This window comes from Solanum dulcamara, chromosome 2 (genome assembly GCF_947179165.1).
Source record: "Solanum dulcamara chromosome 2, daSolDulc1.2, whole genome shotgun sequence".
Taxonomy (NCBI): Eukaryota; Viridiplantae; Streptophyta; class Magnoliopsida; order Solanales; family Solanaceae; genus Solanum; species Solanum dulcamara.
Window position 1 is genome coordinate 77,221,389 of NC_077238.1, and position 17,103 is coordinate 77,238,491.

Here is a 17,103-nt window from a genome sequence, read left to right on the forward strand (position 1 = left end):
AACTATGTTGTTTTTCTTTTTCTCTAAAAAATAAATTATACTTTTTACGATTAAAAAAATGATGTCCATCCGAAGTCCATCGGTTTTTTATTTAATTTTTTAAAAAAAATACGACGGACCGGGTCTTGTCTTCTGTCCGTCAGTGTTTGCATTATTTGTAGTAATGTTTTACCACAAAATATATACTTGATGTATAATTTTGGTCTTAGAAATAGTTTGAAAAATAAAACACTAAAAAAAAGGAGGAGGAGTATATCTTTTTTCTTTAACATGCTAAAAATGAATAATTTCTAGAGTTAAATGATGAGTAACCTTTTTTTCTCTAAAAAAAACTACACTATGTTCCATCCATCTCCAACCCAAAAACAAACATTTCCGTAGTCTCTGTTTTTCTAACATTTGCACACTCTGTTTCAACTATGGCAGCCTCCGACAACAACGACGTTGTCACCGATTTCTACCCTTACTATCGACTCTATAAAGACGGTCGAGTTGAGCGTTTCTACGAACTTTCTGGTGTACACGAAGTTCCACCGTCGCTGGAAGATCTAGTGACTGGCGTATCATCCAGAGACGTGAGCATCTCTGCTCACGTCTCTGCTAGACTCTACCTTCCAAAAAACACCGCACCTGATCAAAAGCTCCCCGTCCTAGTGTATTACCACGGCGGGGGACTTGTATTAGGATCCGCTTTTTTCAAAACAGAGCATACTTACCTCAACCATTTGGTTTTCGAATCGAATTGCGTAGCGATCTCTGTAAATTACCGACTTGCCCCTGAACATGACCTCCCTACAATCTACCAGGATTGCTGGGACGCTCTTCAATGGGTCGCTTCACACGTTGTTGCTGATACAGTTAACAAAGAACCGTGGATTGAAAACCACGGTGATTTCAACCGCGTGTTTGTAGCGGGAGACAGTGCAGGAGGAAATATAGTTTATAATTTGGTGATGAGAGCGGGGATAGAAAAATTGATTGGAGATGTGAAACTTTTAGGTGCTATCCTTGCTTTCCCTTATTTGTTGATACCATCGATCGAAAACTTCGATAAAGGTTTAGCCTACAAGCTTTGGAATACCATTTCCCCGCCATCTGAGCGGGGAAATGATAGTCCCATGGTTAATCCAATTTCGAAAAAATGCCCTAGCTTATCAATGCTAGGGTGTTCGAAGCTTTTTTTGTGTACAGGGGAGAAAGACGAACTTGTTATAACAGGAACTGGGATTCAATTTGTTGAAGCTGTGAAGAAAAGTGGATGGAAAGGGGAAATTGAGTTCATCGAAGTTGAAGGTGAAGGTCATTGCTTTCAGGCTGAAAATCCTGAAGCTGAGAAATCTAAAGATTTGATCAAGCGCATTGCTTCCTTCATCCAATGCAAGTGACACATGTCGTACGGATTATTAAGATCTCTGAACATTTTATCTTCTCCGAATTCCTCTTATGGGATTTTACTATTAGTGTATATTACTATCTTAAATTAAATACGAGTAATATCTGCAATAAACATGTATGTAAGAGTGAATACTCTATTGGAATTGTTCTTTTGTGTATGTAAAATTGTTGGCAGCTGTAAAGAGTTTACCATTGCTTACAATAGAAGAAAAACGAGCAATTACATTTTATCAGCTCTATGTTGATTTGTGTTACCAGTATGTTTTAGATTTCTGGAGTTAAAAAATTATAACTAAAATTCATATTCAATTAATCCATTTAAATTTGGATTGGATCAGTTTTTAAAATTCGATTTTGAATTAATTAGATTGGTTGTTTTGAGTTTCTGATTTTGAATTTATAAGTTGAGTTTCTTCGTTTTGCAAAAATGAACATTCTAATAAAGTAAATGTTCATTCAAGCAATTAAATCATTATCAAGAAAAATTCAAGTAGAGCAAGTAAAATTCCAAAAACTAAATTAATTTGCAAGTTCATGACAAGCACACGTATGATCAATTGATATTCAAGTCAACCACTACTCAATTTTTATAAACTTTATGCAATTTAAACATCATTTAATATTTACTTTACTGTTACGTACTATATATAAGACTCTAGAAGCAGGTAACACTTGGTCAACATGTCTGCGTCCTCACAAGGGTATTTTTGATATTCAATAATTTACATGCTTAAAGAATATTGTACCAAATTGCTTTAGAAATGTACATATGTATTCTTTCATAATAAAACCAACTCATTTTAGTTTAATTACCTTTTTGTCCACCAAAAGCATATCAATTTTTTGTTGGCCGGACAAATTTGACATATCTTCGCTTCTGTCCTTTGCATTTGTTTCGATTATTTTTTAAATTTGTGGGTCCTATTTTATACAATCTTAAAATAGCACTTCCAAGTTTTAATTTGTTGGTATAGGGGCAAATTTGTCATTTTGAAAATTTATATTTTTTTCGTTTTAATTTATTTGTCTTCTTTTTCTTTCTCAAGTTGTTAAATATTTAAAAATATTTCTCAGATATAAACAATTGATTTGATTTTTGAAATTCTATCAGTGTCACGATAATTAAAACAAAAAAGAAATATATATTATTTGAAATGACTAAAGCGTACTATAAATAATAACTAACAACCAAAAAATTTAAAAGACATAAAAATTTCGATGAACTCTCAAAATTCTATCGGTATCACATAAATTAAGACAGAGAGAGTAACATCTATTATTTGAAAATGACGTAAAAGTATTATAAATCACAATTATTATACTATAGTATAAGAGTCTAGAGCACACATGTCGACAACAACACGTGTGTTTCTTGAAATTAAATTTCCATTAAAGGGCATTTTAGTCATTTAAATATTAAAAAGAATCTTCAATAATTTATATATTTAGAAATTACATAAAAAAATATCATAAATTACAATAATTAACAATGTAAAAACATATAAAAATAAAAACATATAAAAATTTATGATCAAATAAAAATTAGATTGACTCTTCAAATTTTATTTGTGCCACATAAATTGAGACAAAGAAAGTAATATATAGTTTTTGAAAAGACTGAAAAGTATTATAAGTCACAATAATTAACAACTTGAAAATTTAATAGACATATAAATAAATTGAGTTGACTCTTGAAATTTTATCAGTGTCATATAAATTAAGATATATAGAGTAACATATCTTAGTTGAAAATGATGTAAAAAGTATTATAAATCACAACAATTGACAACTTAAAATACTTAAAAGACATAAAAAATTTGGTTTGAAATTTTATCAATGCCACATAAATTGGGACATAAAGAATAACATATATTATTTAAAAATTATGTAAAAAATATTATAAATCACAATAATTAATAATTTAAAATATTTATAAATCATAAAAAAAAATTGATTGACTCTCAAAATTCCATTTGATATAAAGTGCGACAAAGTGAGTGTCACATAACTCTTCAAATGACGATAAACAATACGGTCAAATGCTTCTCAATTTATACTATATATTTATTAGCCCTATAAGATATATTGACTGGTTAATAGGGTATTGAGCTTAGTATTACCCTTATTACTTATATTATTGCAATATTTTGAGCAAGCTAACTCTCGACTCTTTCATTGAAATATTCCTTCAATTATAATACAAATTAGATTAAAAACAATTTGTGCAATAAACATTTCATTCTTTTATATTTTTAATAAATAATGCCTAGTTGTTTTTAGTAAGCGCAAAATGTTTACATAAAAAATTAAATATTTGTATGGTGTTTACATAAATATTCACAATTCTTTAAACACCCTAGTTGTTACATTTAAAAATTGCATATTCTGATGTATATAAACATTTATATGTAGTTTAAACAACCTCATGATGTTTATACTAAGAGTTTGTAGTATACAAATATGTTTCATGTAAACAACCGTACTTTGTTTAAACATCCACAAGTTGTTTATAAAAAAATCTGCATGTTGTTTAATCTATGCATCTTTATAATACTTGCAGGATTGTGTGTAATGACCTGTCCCGTCGTTAGGGCTAGGCCAATGGTGTAAGATTTCGGTCCAGAAAATTTCGGATAGTAACTTCAAAAAATTTGAGTCTAGGCCAGACTTAGACGAATTCTGAGTTAGGTGAAGTCTAGGGTGATCACGTGAATGATGGGAGATCAAATCTATAATTTGATTGGATAGGCTGATAGACAAGACGATACGGAGCATTTACGACTTCGCGGAGTCGCATTCGGGAGAGTAAATCTCTCGGAATCGAATTTGGCATGAAGAGGATAATTTTAATACATCTTTGAAAGGGGTGTGTTGAGAAATGGAGGCTTGAATCACAAACTCCGAGCTCACTGTCTCCGCCTATTCCATCAGAATGGGGCCGTCAGAGTGGGATTTGTCCAGCCAAAGAAGGACAGTCACGACTTCAATCGTGAAAAAAACCCAGAAACGGTCTTTTCTGCAACATTCAGTTTCTAAAAACCCAAGAGGCGACCTAAGGTGATTTCAATTGATTTTCCATGGATTTCCACGCTTAAGGTTAGATTTTTACTCCCTAGATTCATACTTTGATTCCTATAAACTAGAAGTATGGGTGATAATCATTGGGGAAGGGTTTGAAATAAAAATCTATGGTGGGAAATAGCCCTAGGGTAAGGTTAGGATCATGGGTTTGGCCTAGGGAGTGAAATTATGTTATATTTTTTGATAGTTAGGCCATTGTAATGATCCTTGATATGTATTTAATATTTTTTAGACCAATAACGAGAAGAACGAACCCGAAAAGGGAAGGCTCTGGCATTGTAAGGTTGTGAAAGCTTGAATTTGAGGTAGGTGATGGTTTAGTTTCTCGTATGTGTTTCATATACTTGTTAAATTGCTTCATTATATGCATGTATGTATACGAATAGGGAAACATGCTAGATTATGTGTGAAATGATCACTTGCTGGCCTGTTATTGTGATGAACTTGTTCTTGGTGGTATAATTTTTGGATCGGGTGTCACATTCCAACACGTAATTTGGATCGGGTGTCATGTTTCGACACGTATTTGGGTCGAGTGTCACGTTCAACACATATTTGGATCGGGTGTCACGTTCGTACACAAAGTTGGCTGTTTGTAGGCCCCTTGAGAGGACCTTTATGTGAAATTATAGCATGTGGAAGACATTGAGCTGTGATATTGAGATGTGGTCAACTTATTCTGTATATTATATGCCTATTGTGTTGAATTTACTTGTCTATAATCCGCTTACTGGCTAACCGCGTGATTCTACCAATAAACTGTTATCTTTGTATACTGATACTACACTTGCTCTGCCTTTTTGTTGAGTACAGGGCATATTCAGCCGGTTGCGGAGAGACCTCGTCTAGAGTAGTGATCGTGTCTTCGAGTTCAAAGGTGAGTTGTTCCCTCATGCTGTCGTGGACTCTATCGTTATTCTAGTCCTTTTCTTTTCCAGGACTTGGGTGTCCAGACAATGTTTATATTTATTACTAGTCTCTATTTGAAGTTGTACTCCTGTTCTAGACTTGTTAGTTTAGAGTTTTGGTACGATAATTTTCAGTTCCTAGGGGTGTTTAATTCCGCACAATGGAGGTTATAACTAGTTAGTTTTCTATGTTTATGGAAACTCAACACTTGTCTTTAATTTAAACCCGCTTCTGCATCTTTAAACTTGAGTACATATTGCGATTATTGTTGTTGGGCGGTTAGAATGGTTCTCCCACTAGAGAGTTAGAGTGGGTGTCAGTCACAGCGGGTTGGGATCGTGACAAAATTGGCATCAGAGCCTAGATTCGTTGATCTCGTCGTACCAAAACGTGTCTAGTAGAGTCTCACGAAACGGTACGAAGATGTCTGTATTTTTCTTTGAGAGGCTACAGGATTTTAGGAAAAGTGTCACTTTCTTCCTTCCTTCGTTCTATAAACTAATTCCAATTGGTATCTGGTGATCCAATCACTCTCTTTTCCGCGGATGGTTAACACACGTTACAACGGTGTCAGGCTAGTAGCTCCAGTTGAGCCCGAAGAAGAGCCAGTCGTTCGAGGGCGTTGGCTCATTTTCCCGACTTTCAGTGTATTAAAATACCCGTAGTGTAACGAAATTTATCATGCTGTTTTCCTTTTTCTTGGTGCTTTCTTGTGAATTGTCGATTGGATGTTGATGTAGTAGTGATAGTTCTGTTTGCCATAAATTTTTGCCTTCTTTGTAGTCACAATGGTAATTGATGCCATCTTTCTTCTCCGACTGTGTTTGTCAGCTTCTTTGTTTTGAATAGTCACTGCTGTTAGGAAATTGTACAAACTGACAGTATATTGTTGAATATTAATGATTGTAAGGTCTTCGACAATATGCCAAAGAATATTAATGATTGTAAGGCCTAATTATACTCTTGTATTTTGTGTATATAAACTGATGAGGTTAATGAAATAAATCAAGGGATTAATCTCTTTCAAAATATGCTCCGTCGAACTAGATATGCACAAATGTCACCAGAAAGAAAACAAGTATATCTATCGCAACAACAAGCTAAAAGAGCTGAATCAAAAAGGCAACGTCTCTTGAACCATTCAAATAATACAATATCATCGTCACAAGTTGATAGTCATGAAGCAAATCAAAATATGCTCAGAATTTCTGCTACTTCATTAGCTACACATGAAGGTCAGAAAAGCTAAATTACTCATAGTATCACTTATGTTTATATGAATTTCAATATGAATCACCCGATTTTTGTTGTGATAATGGATCAATTAAACTAATTTCTCATCAAATGCCAATGGAGTTACGAAATCTCTTTCTAGGCAACACAGAAGAATGTAAACATTTTCGTACCTACAGTAGAACATACAATAATATGTTTGCATTCACCTCTCTTGGGGTAAATTATGACAGAAATCTAGCACAGAGAAATCGTGGCATATATACATGTAGAGTTCAAGGAAAAATGTATCACTTTATTGATGATTTAGTTTCTGTGAATGAAAGACCAAAAAATCTACAACTGTATTTTTATGAAAGTCCAACAAACATATAACATTTCTAACTATCAAATTTACTGTGAAAGTGAACAATTACCAAGTGTAATGAACATGGCTTCAATTGAGGGCCTACTCGACATGAAATCTGAGGTTTTATCAAAAGGAAAAAAGAAAAGATAAACTGTTGATTATCGTGAATAATGAATATTATTGTTATAAAATTCAAGTAAGACAAAAAGAAACCCATGAAACATTACATTCTGGAAGAGTGTTCCAACAATATATAGTTGACCAATACATAAAACTTGAGACACAACGATTAGATTTTTTCTCATTTAATCAAAATTTATTTAGAGTTAAGGTGTTACAAGGGATTGTCGATATATTAATACATAGTGAAAGAGATGCTTCAAATATTGGAAAAGGACGAATACAACCCGCGACTTTTATAGGAGGTCCACAAGCCATGCATCGTCGATATATGGATGCTATTGCATTAGTATAACATTTTGAAAAAATCCTACATATTTTTTACAATGACTTTCAATCTTCATGGCCTGAAATACAAGAACATTTACTGCTGATTGATGAGGTTCAAAATAGACCTGATTTAGTAAGCTGAGTATTTAGAGCAAAAGTAGAGGAGCTTAAAAAAGATATACCAAAAAAGAATATATTAGAAAAATTTGCAGCTTTAATGTATACAATAGAATTTCAAAAACGAGGACCTAAAGGGACACCAATATGTATCTTTCAAAAGCAATCAAACTGTGGATCAAATTCTAAATAATCCAATGATAAGAAGAACAATGTTAGTTGAATTTTTTGAAATGAATAGAACCAATAAATATGTTATAGAATTTAATTTATTATATAAAGACTTCCCAAAGTATTTTGCTTGGTCAGCAACAGACAAAATGTGGTCACGTCGACGACGACATAGTAATGCGATTGGTAGAATTGTCACATGTCATCCAACTGAAGGGGAAAGATACTATCTTAGATTATTTTAACAAATGTAAAAGAATCTAAATCGTATGAAGATCTGCGCACAGTTAACAAAATATGTTGCGATACTTTTGGAGAAGCTGTAGAAAAAAAATACTTATTACATTCTGATAAAAGTTTAATAGAATGTATGTATGAAGCTGTAACTTATCAAATGCCTTATAGTTTAAGACGACTATTTGCCACAATATTAATTTATTGCAATCCTGTTAATCCAAAAGAATTATGGGAAATATTTAAAGATTCAATGTCTGAAGATTTCAAAAAAAATCCTAATTTGAGAATAAAATCCATTCAACATTCAGTTATAAATCATATCAATGAATTTTTTACATTCAATCGGACACAATATATAAGAATTCAATTTTGTTCTTCAAACCATTAGACCTTCTAGAGTAACTAAAGAAGCAAAAGATGTGTGTTCTCTTCAAAAGAAATATAATAGTAAGTGAAGAGGATCTACTATTACAAACAAAGTTAAATACACACCAAAAAATGGCATTTAATATGATACTTGTTAGGGTATATTCGGATAAACCAGGTGCCTTTTTCATTGACGACCCAGGAGGAACTGGGAAGACATTTTTATATAGAGCTTTGTTAGCAAATGTAAGATCAAAAGGATTTATAGCTTTAGCAACTGCAAGTTCTGGTGTTGCAGCTTCAATTCTCCCCGGAGGCCGAACTGCACACTCACGTTTCAAAATTCCAATTGATATTGATAGCAACTTTACTTGCAACATTAGTAAACAAAGTTCATTAGCATCTCTAATTCGAGATTCAAAATTAATTGTTTGGGATGAAGTGTCAATGGCCAAAAATAAAATGATACAAGCTTTGGATATTCTTTTAAAGGACCTAACAAGTAAATCATGTTTGTTCAGCGAAAGAGTTGTAGTCTTTGGAGGAGACTTTACACAAACACTACATGTTGTTCGCAATGGAAAAAGAGAAGACTTTGTATGTGAAAGCTTATTATATTCTGATATATGGAATCAACTTGAAAAGTTATGCTTATCCGAAAATATGCGAGCAAAAGAAGATCCTACTTTTTGTGATATTTAATGCGAATTGGAAATGGACAAGAAATAACTAACAATGACCATAAAATTGAAATTCCACGTAAAATAGAATCACTAAATCAATTATGCAAAGAAACTTATCCTAATATAAAGACATTCTTCTCAGATCTATCTTCTATAACTTCACGAGTTATTTTAACTACAAAAAATGACTTTGTTAGTGAAATTAATGATATGCTTATACATCAACTTCCTAATGATGATAAAGTTTATACTGCAATTGATGAAACTCTAGAACCAGCTGACCAATGTCAATTTGAGGATTTCTTACACACCTTAAATCCTGCTAATTTACCCCCATACAAATTGACTTTGAAAAAAAAAATTGTCCTGTTATATTATTGCGAAACTAAAATCCTTCTGAGGAATTATGTAATGAAACACGATTACTATGTCATAATTTTAATAGCCATGTTATTAGTGTTACTATTGCCAGTGGTGACTTCAAAAACACACATGTATTTATATCAAGAATACCATTATTAGCATCAGCGCAGATGAAAAATTACCTATTGCTTTTAAAAGAACGCAATTTCCAATTCGGCTATGTTTTGCAATGACAATAAACAAAGCTCAAGGTTAAACATTAAATTTCGTAGGAATCTATCTACGCGAACCAGTTTTCTCACACGACCAACTTTATGTCGCTTTATCTAGACCTAAAACTTGTAAAAATGTCAAAATACTAATACGTCCGCCTACGGTTGAAGATGCAAATGATCATTCTACATATAATATAGTGTACGAGGAAATCATTCAAAAAGCATTCACATAAAATCCTAACTTCTCTATCCTTCATAAGCAAGAGCTACTAAGCCTAACTAGCTAGCAAATGCCTCCCATAACAGCTATAGCAACAATCTTCACTACAAAATATGGTTAGTAAAGCTTACATCCGATTCCTAGAACTAATTTAAAAAAATTCGAGAATACAATAATAAGCTTTAATAGGAGAAGTCTTCTATTGTTTTAGAAAAGGTCTTCGCCAAAATATACTCGTCCAACTACAAAGAATACTTGATTGACTTGATTTAAACTTGATACAAATTTTTAATTTGCAGCTATAGTTCAACTCTAAAATTGTACAAGTGCTGCAATAAAAACTGCTTATCCATGTTGTTAGTGTTCTGTGGTAATATAAGTTTTGGCGTTCAAATTTGCAAGTTAACTTTACCTATTCTATGTTCATACTTAGGAATTTGAGGAAGCTGCTACATATGGAAGAACTAGAAGTACCTGTTGTGTTATTCGAATATTCAACCACAGGGCTGAAAAAAAAGGCAAGACTTCTTAACTACCTACTGTCGAGATTTGTGTTTTTCCCCGGACTTTTAAATTGATACAGTTGAAATATAACGTCATTTAGATTTGCTTCTTTCCTCACAACCTTGAATGTTCTTATGTTGTTCAATAACACAAAATATCTTTCTTATTTAAGCTATTTGTGTCACGCTCAGGAGGGTACCCTAGACGTGGCCGGCACTCAGAAACCATTACTGGCTCTCAAGCGAACCACTTGGCATGATCACACATCTGTTCATTCATTCAATCAGCGAAAGACTTAAAATAAAGACATAATTAGGTGGTCAATTCCAATCAACAATTTAGCTCAAGGAAGAAAGACCATGGGCCAACAAATCGAACTCTAATCTATGTTATTAAAATAGTATGACAAGACCAATTCAAGGAAATAAAATACTCAATCAACCTATCACTATCTAGTTTATGAAGCCTCTATCACTATTATCTAATTGGTGTCAATGACAGGTTCATGGCCACTTCAAATCAGAAAGAAAAGACTAAACTCAACACAATAATAACATAAGTGGTATCCTCCGAATGTAGGGGAGGACTCACCAATAAGCTGAGTGTGAACAGATCCTCAACGGTGCACCTATTGATGATCTCTTAAACCTGTCTCTGCAACATGAAACGATGCAATCCAAATGGACGTCAGTATGAGGAATGTACGAGTATGTAATGTAGCAGAATGAAACATGCATAAGGTAGAATAACATCAGCTCAAGTAACTCAATCACGTGTAAGGAACTCAATCAAGATATCATAAGTCTAAAGCAAGAGTAAGATTTAGATAGAGACCATTCATATATAATCCAATCCAATCCAATCATTAGAGTACTATCAAGACCAATCTGGATCAACTCTGAAAATACTCATGTAGACTCAGAGGACTCAACTCGATAGATATGCAAATTAGAATTTAGCAATGCCTTTCAAATGGACTCAATCATCTATAATCTCAATCAAACCAACGACATCATGCACAATCCACTCAATTTGGGAGTTTCTCTAACCGACAACCATCACCTATGAGCCAGTGATGCAAAATGAAGCGGTGTCATTGCCACACCCGTCCAATACTTTATCAAGGTAAGGGATGAATCACTATCATAGGATCCACAATCTATCAAAGTCCATCGTTTTGGGACTTAAGATGTTTAACCCTCCATCCAACAAGGCTAAGTAGTTCATATGATTCGAGTAGAGACTTACTCTTACCCAATTTGATGCTCAATACTCCTCCCAAGATCAATATGCTCATATCTATCAGGTAAGATATTCAAATCATCTCATCTAGTCTCATTGGACTCTTTTTCAACTCATTCGTTCTATCAAATCAATCCTTTCAACCAATCAATTTCCCAATCGTTCTCAAATCATTTAGTTATGATGGGTTTTAGACAATTATTTATGACAACATCTAAGACTATCAATTCGTCAACACTATCAATACTATCATCATGCTCACATTTCAATCACAATCATGCATTCACAGTTCAAGGCTCTAGACTAAATACTTAATCATGATGCTCTTTCAAATCAATACAATCAAATCCACTCATTTAAATTAAATACTCAACTCTTTTAAATCTCTTTAAAAATATGCAATCTCGACTCAAAATAATGCATAGAGAAATCAGGATCACAACACAGTTATAATCTTAAAGACTCTTTACAATTCAACTCAGGCTCGGCTCTTGCTCAAATCATCAAGTTCTTTCTGTAAAATATATATATTCAAAATTATGAAAAACTTTCAAAGACTCCTTAGACTCAACTCATGTGAAAACTCAAACTCTTATAAAATCATTGCTCAAAATCAAATATAATCCTCAATTAGGGTTCACGTGAATGAAGACATGAAAATGTATCCAAATCACATAATCAACCCATGAACAACACCAATACGTATTTAAATAAGTATAAGGAACTCAAAAGACAATAGATAACTCAAGAATTCAATTCAGGGAACTTGAAAACTCCAACTCAACTCAACTCGAATCAATAAAGATGAAGGGGCACGTGGACGAACTCAATCCAATGTTGTGGTAGCCTTACATACCTAGAATAATTAGATTCTTGAAGGATTTTGAAGAACTCGATGAATTCTCTTGGAACCCTGCCTTTTTCTCCTCTTGAAATAACTTAGAACGTGTGAATTTTGATTTGTTTGAGGGTTTAGAATGAATGGAGAGGTTATAAGACTATAAAGTAGACCTAGGGAAGTTAATTGAGGATAAAAGGTCAATAATATCCTTCTAGGAATGTAAGAAAACCATAAAAATTAAAAAAAGACCTCTTAATGAGTCTCATTGTCCAAATCGACGAGTTGGAGGTCTCTTTGCTGATCCATTCGGTGAGTCGCCAAAAGGGGCTTTAGCTCGCCTAAAATAACAGTTTCTGGAGGATTTTGGATCCATTCGGTGAGCTAAATCGGGTCTCGCATAACCATTTGGTGAATCGCCAAAATGGATAGTCAGCTCGCCTAATTGTCCTGTCCGTACTCCATTTAGTAAAATGACCATAACTTTCTAATCTGAAATCCAAATGAGGCAAACTTGGTGAAGTTGAAAAGAGAACACGTAGATTTTTAATTTGATAGGTATGGGCAACCTAAATCTTAATATTCTGAGACATATGATCATTTTAAGTTGACCCTCATAAGATCTTATATGAAAACTTAATTGGTAAAGGATCTTTCAACTCGACTTAGTACTAGAGGTTCTTTATGACCATAATTCACCTCTAATACAATTCAAATACTTAGGAATTGATTCTAATTCATATATAAAATTAGAATTCATCGATTCGAGTCTATACGCATATGAAGAATTGTTCGAGTCTTGGTGAAAATTTTTGGGGTGTTACAATTTGGTTACCGAAAAAGAACATCTTTTTGAGTTCTCGAATTAACGGACAAGTCTCGCTCAGTAGTCAGATCCATCAATAGGAACTAGGGAAACTAAACTAGCTAAGTAATTATCCGTATTTTTTATTGCTTAATATTGTAGACATTGTAAGTTTGTTATCCAACTTACTAATTGTATGTTGTACATGATTTTCCTCACTCTGTTACAAAATAATCATAGGTTTTTTTTAACTGAAACTGAAAATAGTAGCATTCTTTAAGATGAGGCATATCCAAAATCGTTTGATGATCTTAGCATTCTTTAGTTTCAATAAATGTCATTACTGATGATCCAAAATCATACATATTGATAAAAAGAATTGTTATTTATTTGTTGAATAGACAGATAGATTGAAAAAATCAAGATTATGCTTAATAATAAAGACTAAAAGTAAAGAGAAATAGCAGAAAAACTAACATTGTTAGCTGAAACTAAAGTTATGTATTGAAGCTTAAATTATACATTTAGGAACTCAAGAATTTTCTTGTAAATTAAATTCCAACATTTTGGTTCTCTATCCAATTGTACTTTGTAGAGAATTTTTAGTTAGTCCGAGTGATTTTCAATATAATGTTTGCTACGCTTCCAAGGAAAGTTACATCCCTAGCCTCGGTTCACTTTTCTCCCGAAAAAGACATGAACAGCTGAGTCAATCAGGCGAAATGGAATTGGCGCGTACCAATTTGGGTTAGATTCCAGAGGTGAAATCTTCTAGTTCTTCCTATTTGACCCGAAACCAAAGGTATAGGTTGGTTGGGGAAAACTCCAAAATTAGCATTCCAAAAAGCTTACCTTATATTATAGAAATATTTGAGAAAGGGGCACCATAACCATCCACGCCGTTCCGAGCCTCGTCTTCAAAAAATTAAGCTACTTAGACTGATGCTGGTGGCGCAAGCTTGCAACAGGCAAGCGCAAGCTTGCAACAGGAAAGCGCAAGCTTGCAACGGCAAGCGCAACAACTATTTTTGGAATATTCCTAGGGCAAGAAGAATTCTAACCTGTAAACCAGAGTGGGCGAACAAGATGCAAAACATATCATAAATGTTGAATTCTAAGAAAGAGGGGGGGCCGATCGACCCTCTTTCCCTCATTCCACTCGTCCAGCCTTCTTCACGAACTTGTACGACCAGAATAGAGTAAGGGGAAAAGACTCAAGTATAGTTTAGCAATAAAAAGAGGTGGAATCTTCTAGTTCTTCCTATTTGACCCGAAACCGATCGTCCTAGACTACATTCTTCTTTCCTGGCTTGGGAAAGTTTTTCAACTTTCCAACCGGGACTGATAATCTCGGATGATGCCATAAAAAAATGTCTAAAGCAGCCCAAAAAACAGCAAAAAAGGAAAGAGTGACAGTTCCTCTGACATTTTCTTGCAATCTTCCTCCCAATATCTTTAACAAGGTTGTTTTCCCACTGCCAGAAGGCCATCAAATTTTTTTGAGTTATTTTCTTGATTCTGATTGATTGCCTTTTTTGTTCCTATGCAGATAGGAGGATCCCTTTTTTGGGATAGTCTTTTCACTCTCCACTCTCCACCATAAAAAAATCTTTCCATTATATCTCAGGATTAGTCAAAGGAAGTACGACAGAATCTAAGAAATGATCAAGTCTTCAGTAAATTGGTGGAACATTTTGCATCAGCTCTAGGATAAGAGGCGGTTGGTTTATGCTCGGCTCGGGCAACTCGTCCACGTCTGCAAGATACCAGAAGGCGTCTAGAATTTCTCGAGCGTGAGCTCTCCATGTTCCGATCCCGAAAAAAACTAATTTTTCTCGATCTATACGCAATCAAAGGATTTCTCCTTAAAAAAGATAAGAATTACCCTTGCTTTCTTTTTGGGGGTTCGAAATATAAAATATAAACACACAAAAAAGCCTAAGGAAATTCAATATACAATATATATATATATATATATATATACATAAAAAATAACTTTAACCATGTATATGTAATGATCTGTTAGTTCGTTTTTAGCACTAAAACTATTTTGACTCTTCCCATAAAATTTTTGAATAAGAATTTTGAACTATCCGTTTAACTATCGTTATTTAGTTGAAGGGTATTCTTTTAAATAATTAATTTATGTGGTGATTTTAATATTTTTATAATTAAATATTAATGGAAGACAATAATTATTTTAAATTAGAAGTGGGTCATATCCACTACTCCCTTAAAGTCCATATATCTAGGTTAGATAAAATAGAAACAATTATTTATAATCTGTACTTGAAGAAAAAAAATAGAGAGGACGACAATACTTGCGACGGCGTGAACCAGAGAAGCATTTAGTGTGCTTCAGGTAAATATTATGTTGAATGTATATTAAATTTTTAAGGATAGAAAAATTCTTTTATACTATTGAAAAAAATGTAATGTTGCAAGGGATAGTGGAAAAGTGTGATGCGGTGGGTTAGTTATTGGGCAAGAAGACAAATTGGGTTTTTGGTTCCAATTTAATGTAGATTTGCCTTTTTCTATTTGCTTTGCAGTATGCTAGAATTAGTGGAATAGTTGTATGCTCTCTTTCTTTTCTATTTTTTTTGTTAATATAACTTGTAACAAGTAACAGTAATTTATGTCTACAGATTTAAGTTTAAGGAACTAGTTATTAAATCAGAAACAGTAGGTTGATAATATGTAAGGTTTCTTATAATTTATTGGTGAATTCGCAAGTTTTTGTAGTTAAGTTGGTTTTGACATGTTGGTGTATATTTAATTATTGGGGGGTATGGTATTATACGAATACCATTAGATTTATGATATGGAAGAAATTGAGACTTAATCTTAGGCTTGAGACTTAGGTAATTGGTTATAGGTTTGGGTGAGTTTTGGGTCTAGGCTAGACATGTAATAATATGGGTGTCTACGGATTCATTTACTTATTAATAATATATATTTGATAGATTGGGAACGTTCTGAAGCCTTGCGAAAGGGAAAGGCAAAATCTTGAGGATTTGTGACACGTGTTCAATATTAGAGGTATGTTAAGACTTTCAGACTTCGTTGAAGGATATTTTTTCTAATTAAAGATTAAAATTTAAAATAGATAACGGGTAAGGACGAAAGATGGGGGTCTCGTACCAATGGTGTGATGAGCATTGGTACGAGTACTGGTGTGATAAAGGGAAAGTTTATTACTATAGAACGAAGGATTATAATCCAAGAATGCCAAAGCATATGGGCTTTAGCTGATGTATTATTAATTTGGTTTCTTTTGTATGATTGTGCTTCTTATTTGAACCCATATAATTGTGATAGTAGAGGTGATTATATGTCACACTGATGTTTGATTTATTGATATGCATCATCATCCCATATGTTGTTGATATTATATTGTGCACATGCATTGAAATGAGATTGAGTATGAGTAAAGGTCCGACACGGGAAGATCGTTCGTGAAAGATCATTTTATGGTTATAAGTTGGGCACGTGGAGATCGTCCATGTTGGGGATGTTTGATTTTATGATAGTGCATTGAGATCATTCACATAGACACGTGGAGATCGTCCATGTCGGTATATGGACCTTGCGAGTCCCCCATGGGTCACAAACTCTCTTAGTATATTCCGAGAAGTATTGTGTATATACGGTTGTGAGGTTACTTGATATTTGAGGCATATCATCTCATTGTGTTGCATTGCATCTCATTATCTTCTTCATTTTTACTTGATTATGTGTTAAATATTTTGTGTCATTTAATTATCCCTATTTTGGTGAGACTTGACTGATGAGTATAATGTAGAATTATAAACTTTGAGAATGAATTTTATATATTCATGTCACTACTTCTTCGTTGTCGGTCAATGAGACATACTGGGTACATGTGGTTTCGTCCTCATACTACACTTGTTGCATTCTTTTG

General features: G+C 33.4%; 2 protein-coding genes across 2 annotated transcripts; both read left to right on the top strand.

Annotated features, from left to right (window-relative positions):
- The first annotated feature begins 260 nt into the window (after positions 1 to 260).
- On the top strand, positions 261 to 1,628 carry LOC129877461 (2-hydroxyisoflavanone dehydratase-like). The gene has a single exon (XM_055952968.1). The coding sequence runs from the start codon at positions 420 to 422 to the stop codon at positions 1,383 to 1,385; it is 966 nt and encodes a 321-aa protein (XP_055808943.1). The 5' UTR covers positions 261 to 419; the 3' UTR covers positions 1,386 to 1,628.
- Positions 1,629 to 8,440: 6,812 nt separating this feature from the next.
- On the top strand, positions 8,441 to 9,010 carry LOC129873391 (uncharacterized). Its single transcript, XM_055948480.1, has one exon. It carries the CDS (start codon positions 8,441 to 8,443, stop codon positions 9,008 to 9,010), a length of 570 nt encoding a protein of 189 aa, XP_055804455.1.
- The last annotated feature ends 8,093 nt before the right edge of the window (positions 9,011 to 17,103 follow it).

Coding starts and splice junctions, on each gene's coding strand:
- LOC129877461 (XM_055952968.1), top strand. CDS start 420: ATGGCAGCCTCCGACAACAACGACGTTGTCACCGATTTCTACCCTTAC.
- LOC129873391 (XM_055948480.1), top strand. CDS start 8,441: ATGGCATTTAATATGATACTTGTTAGGGTATATTCGGATAAACCAGGT.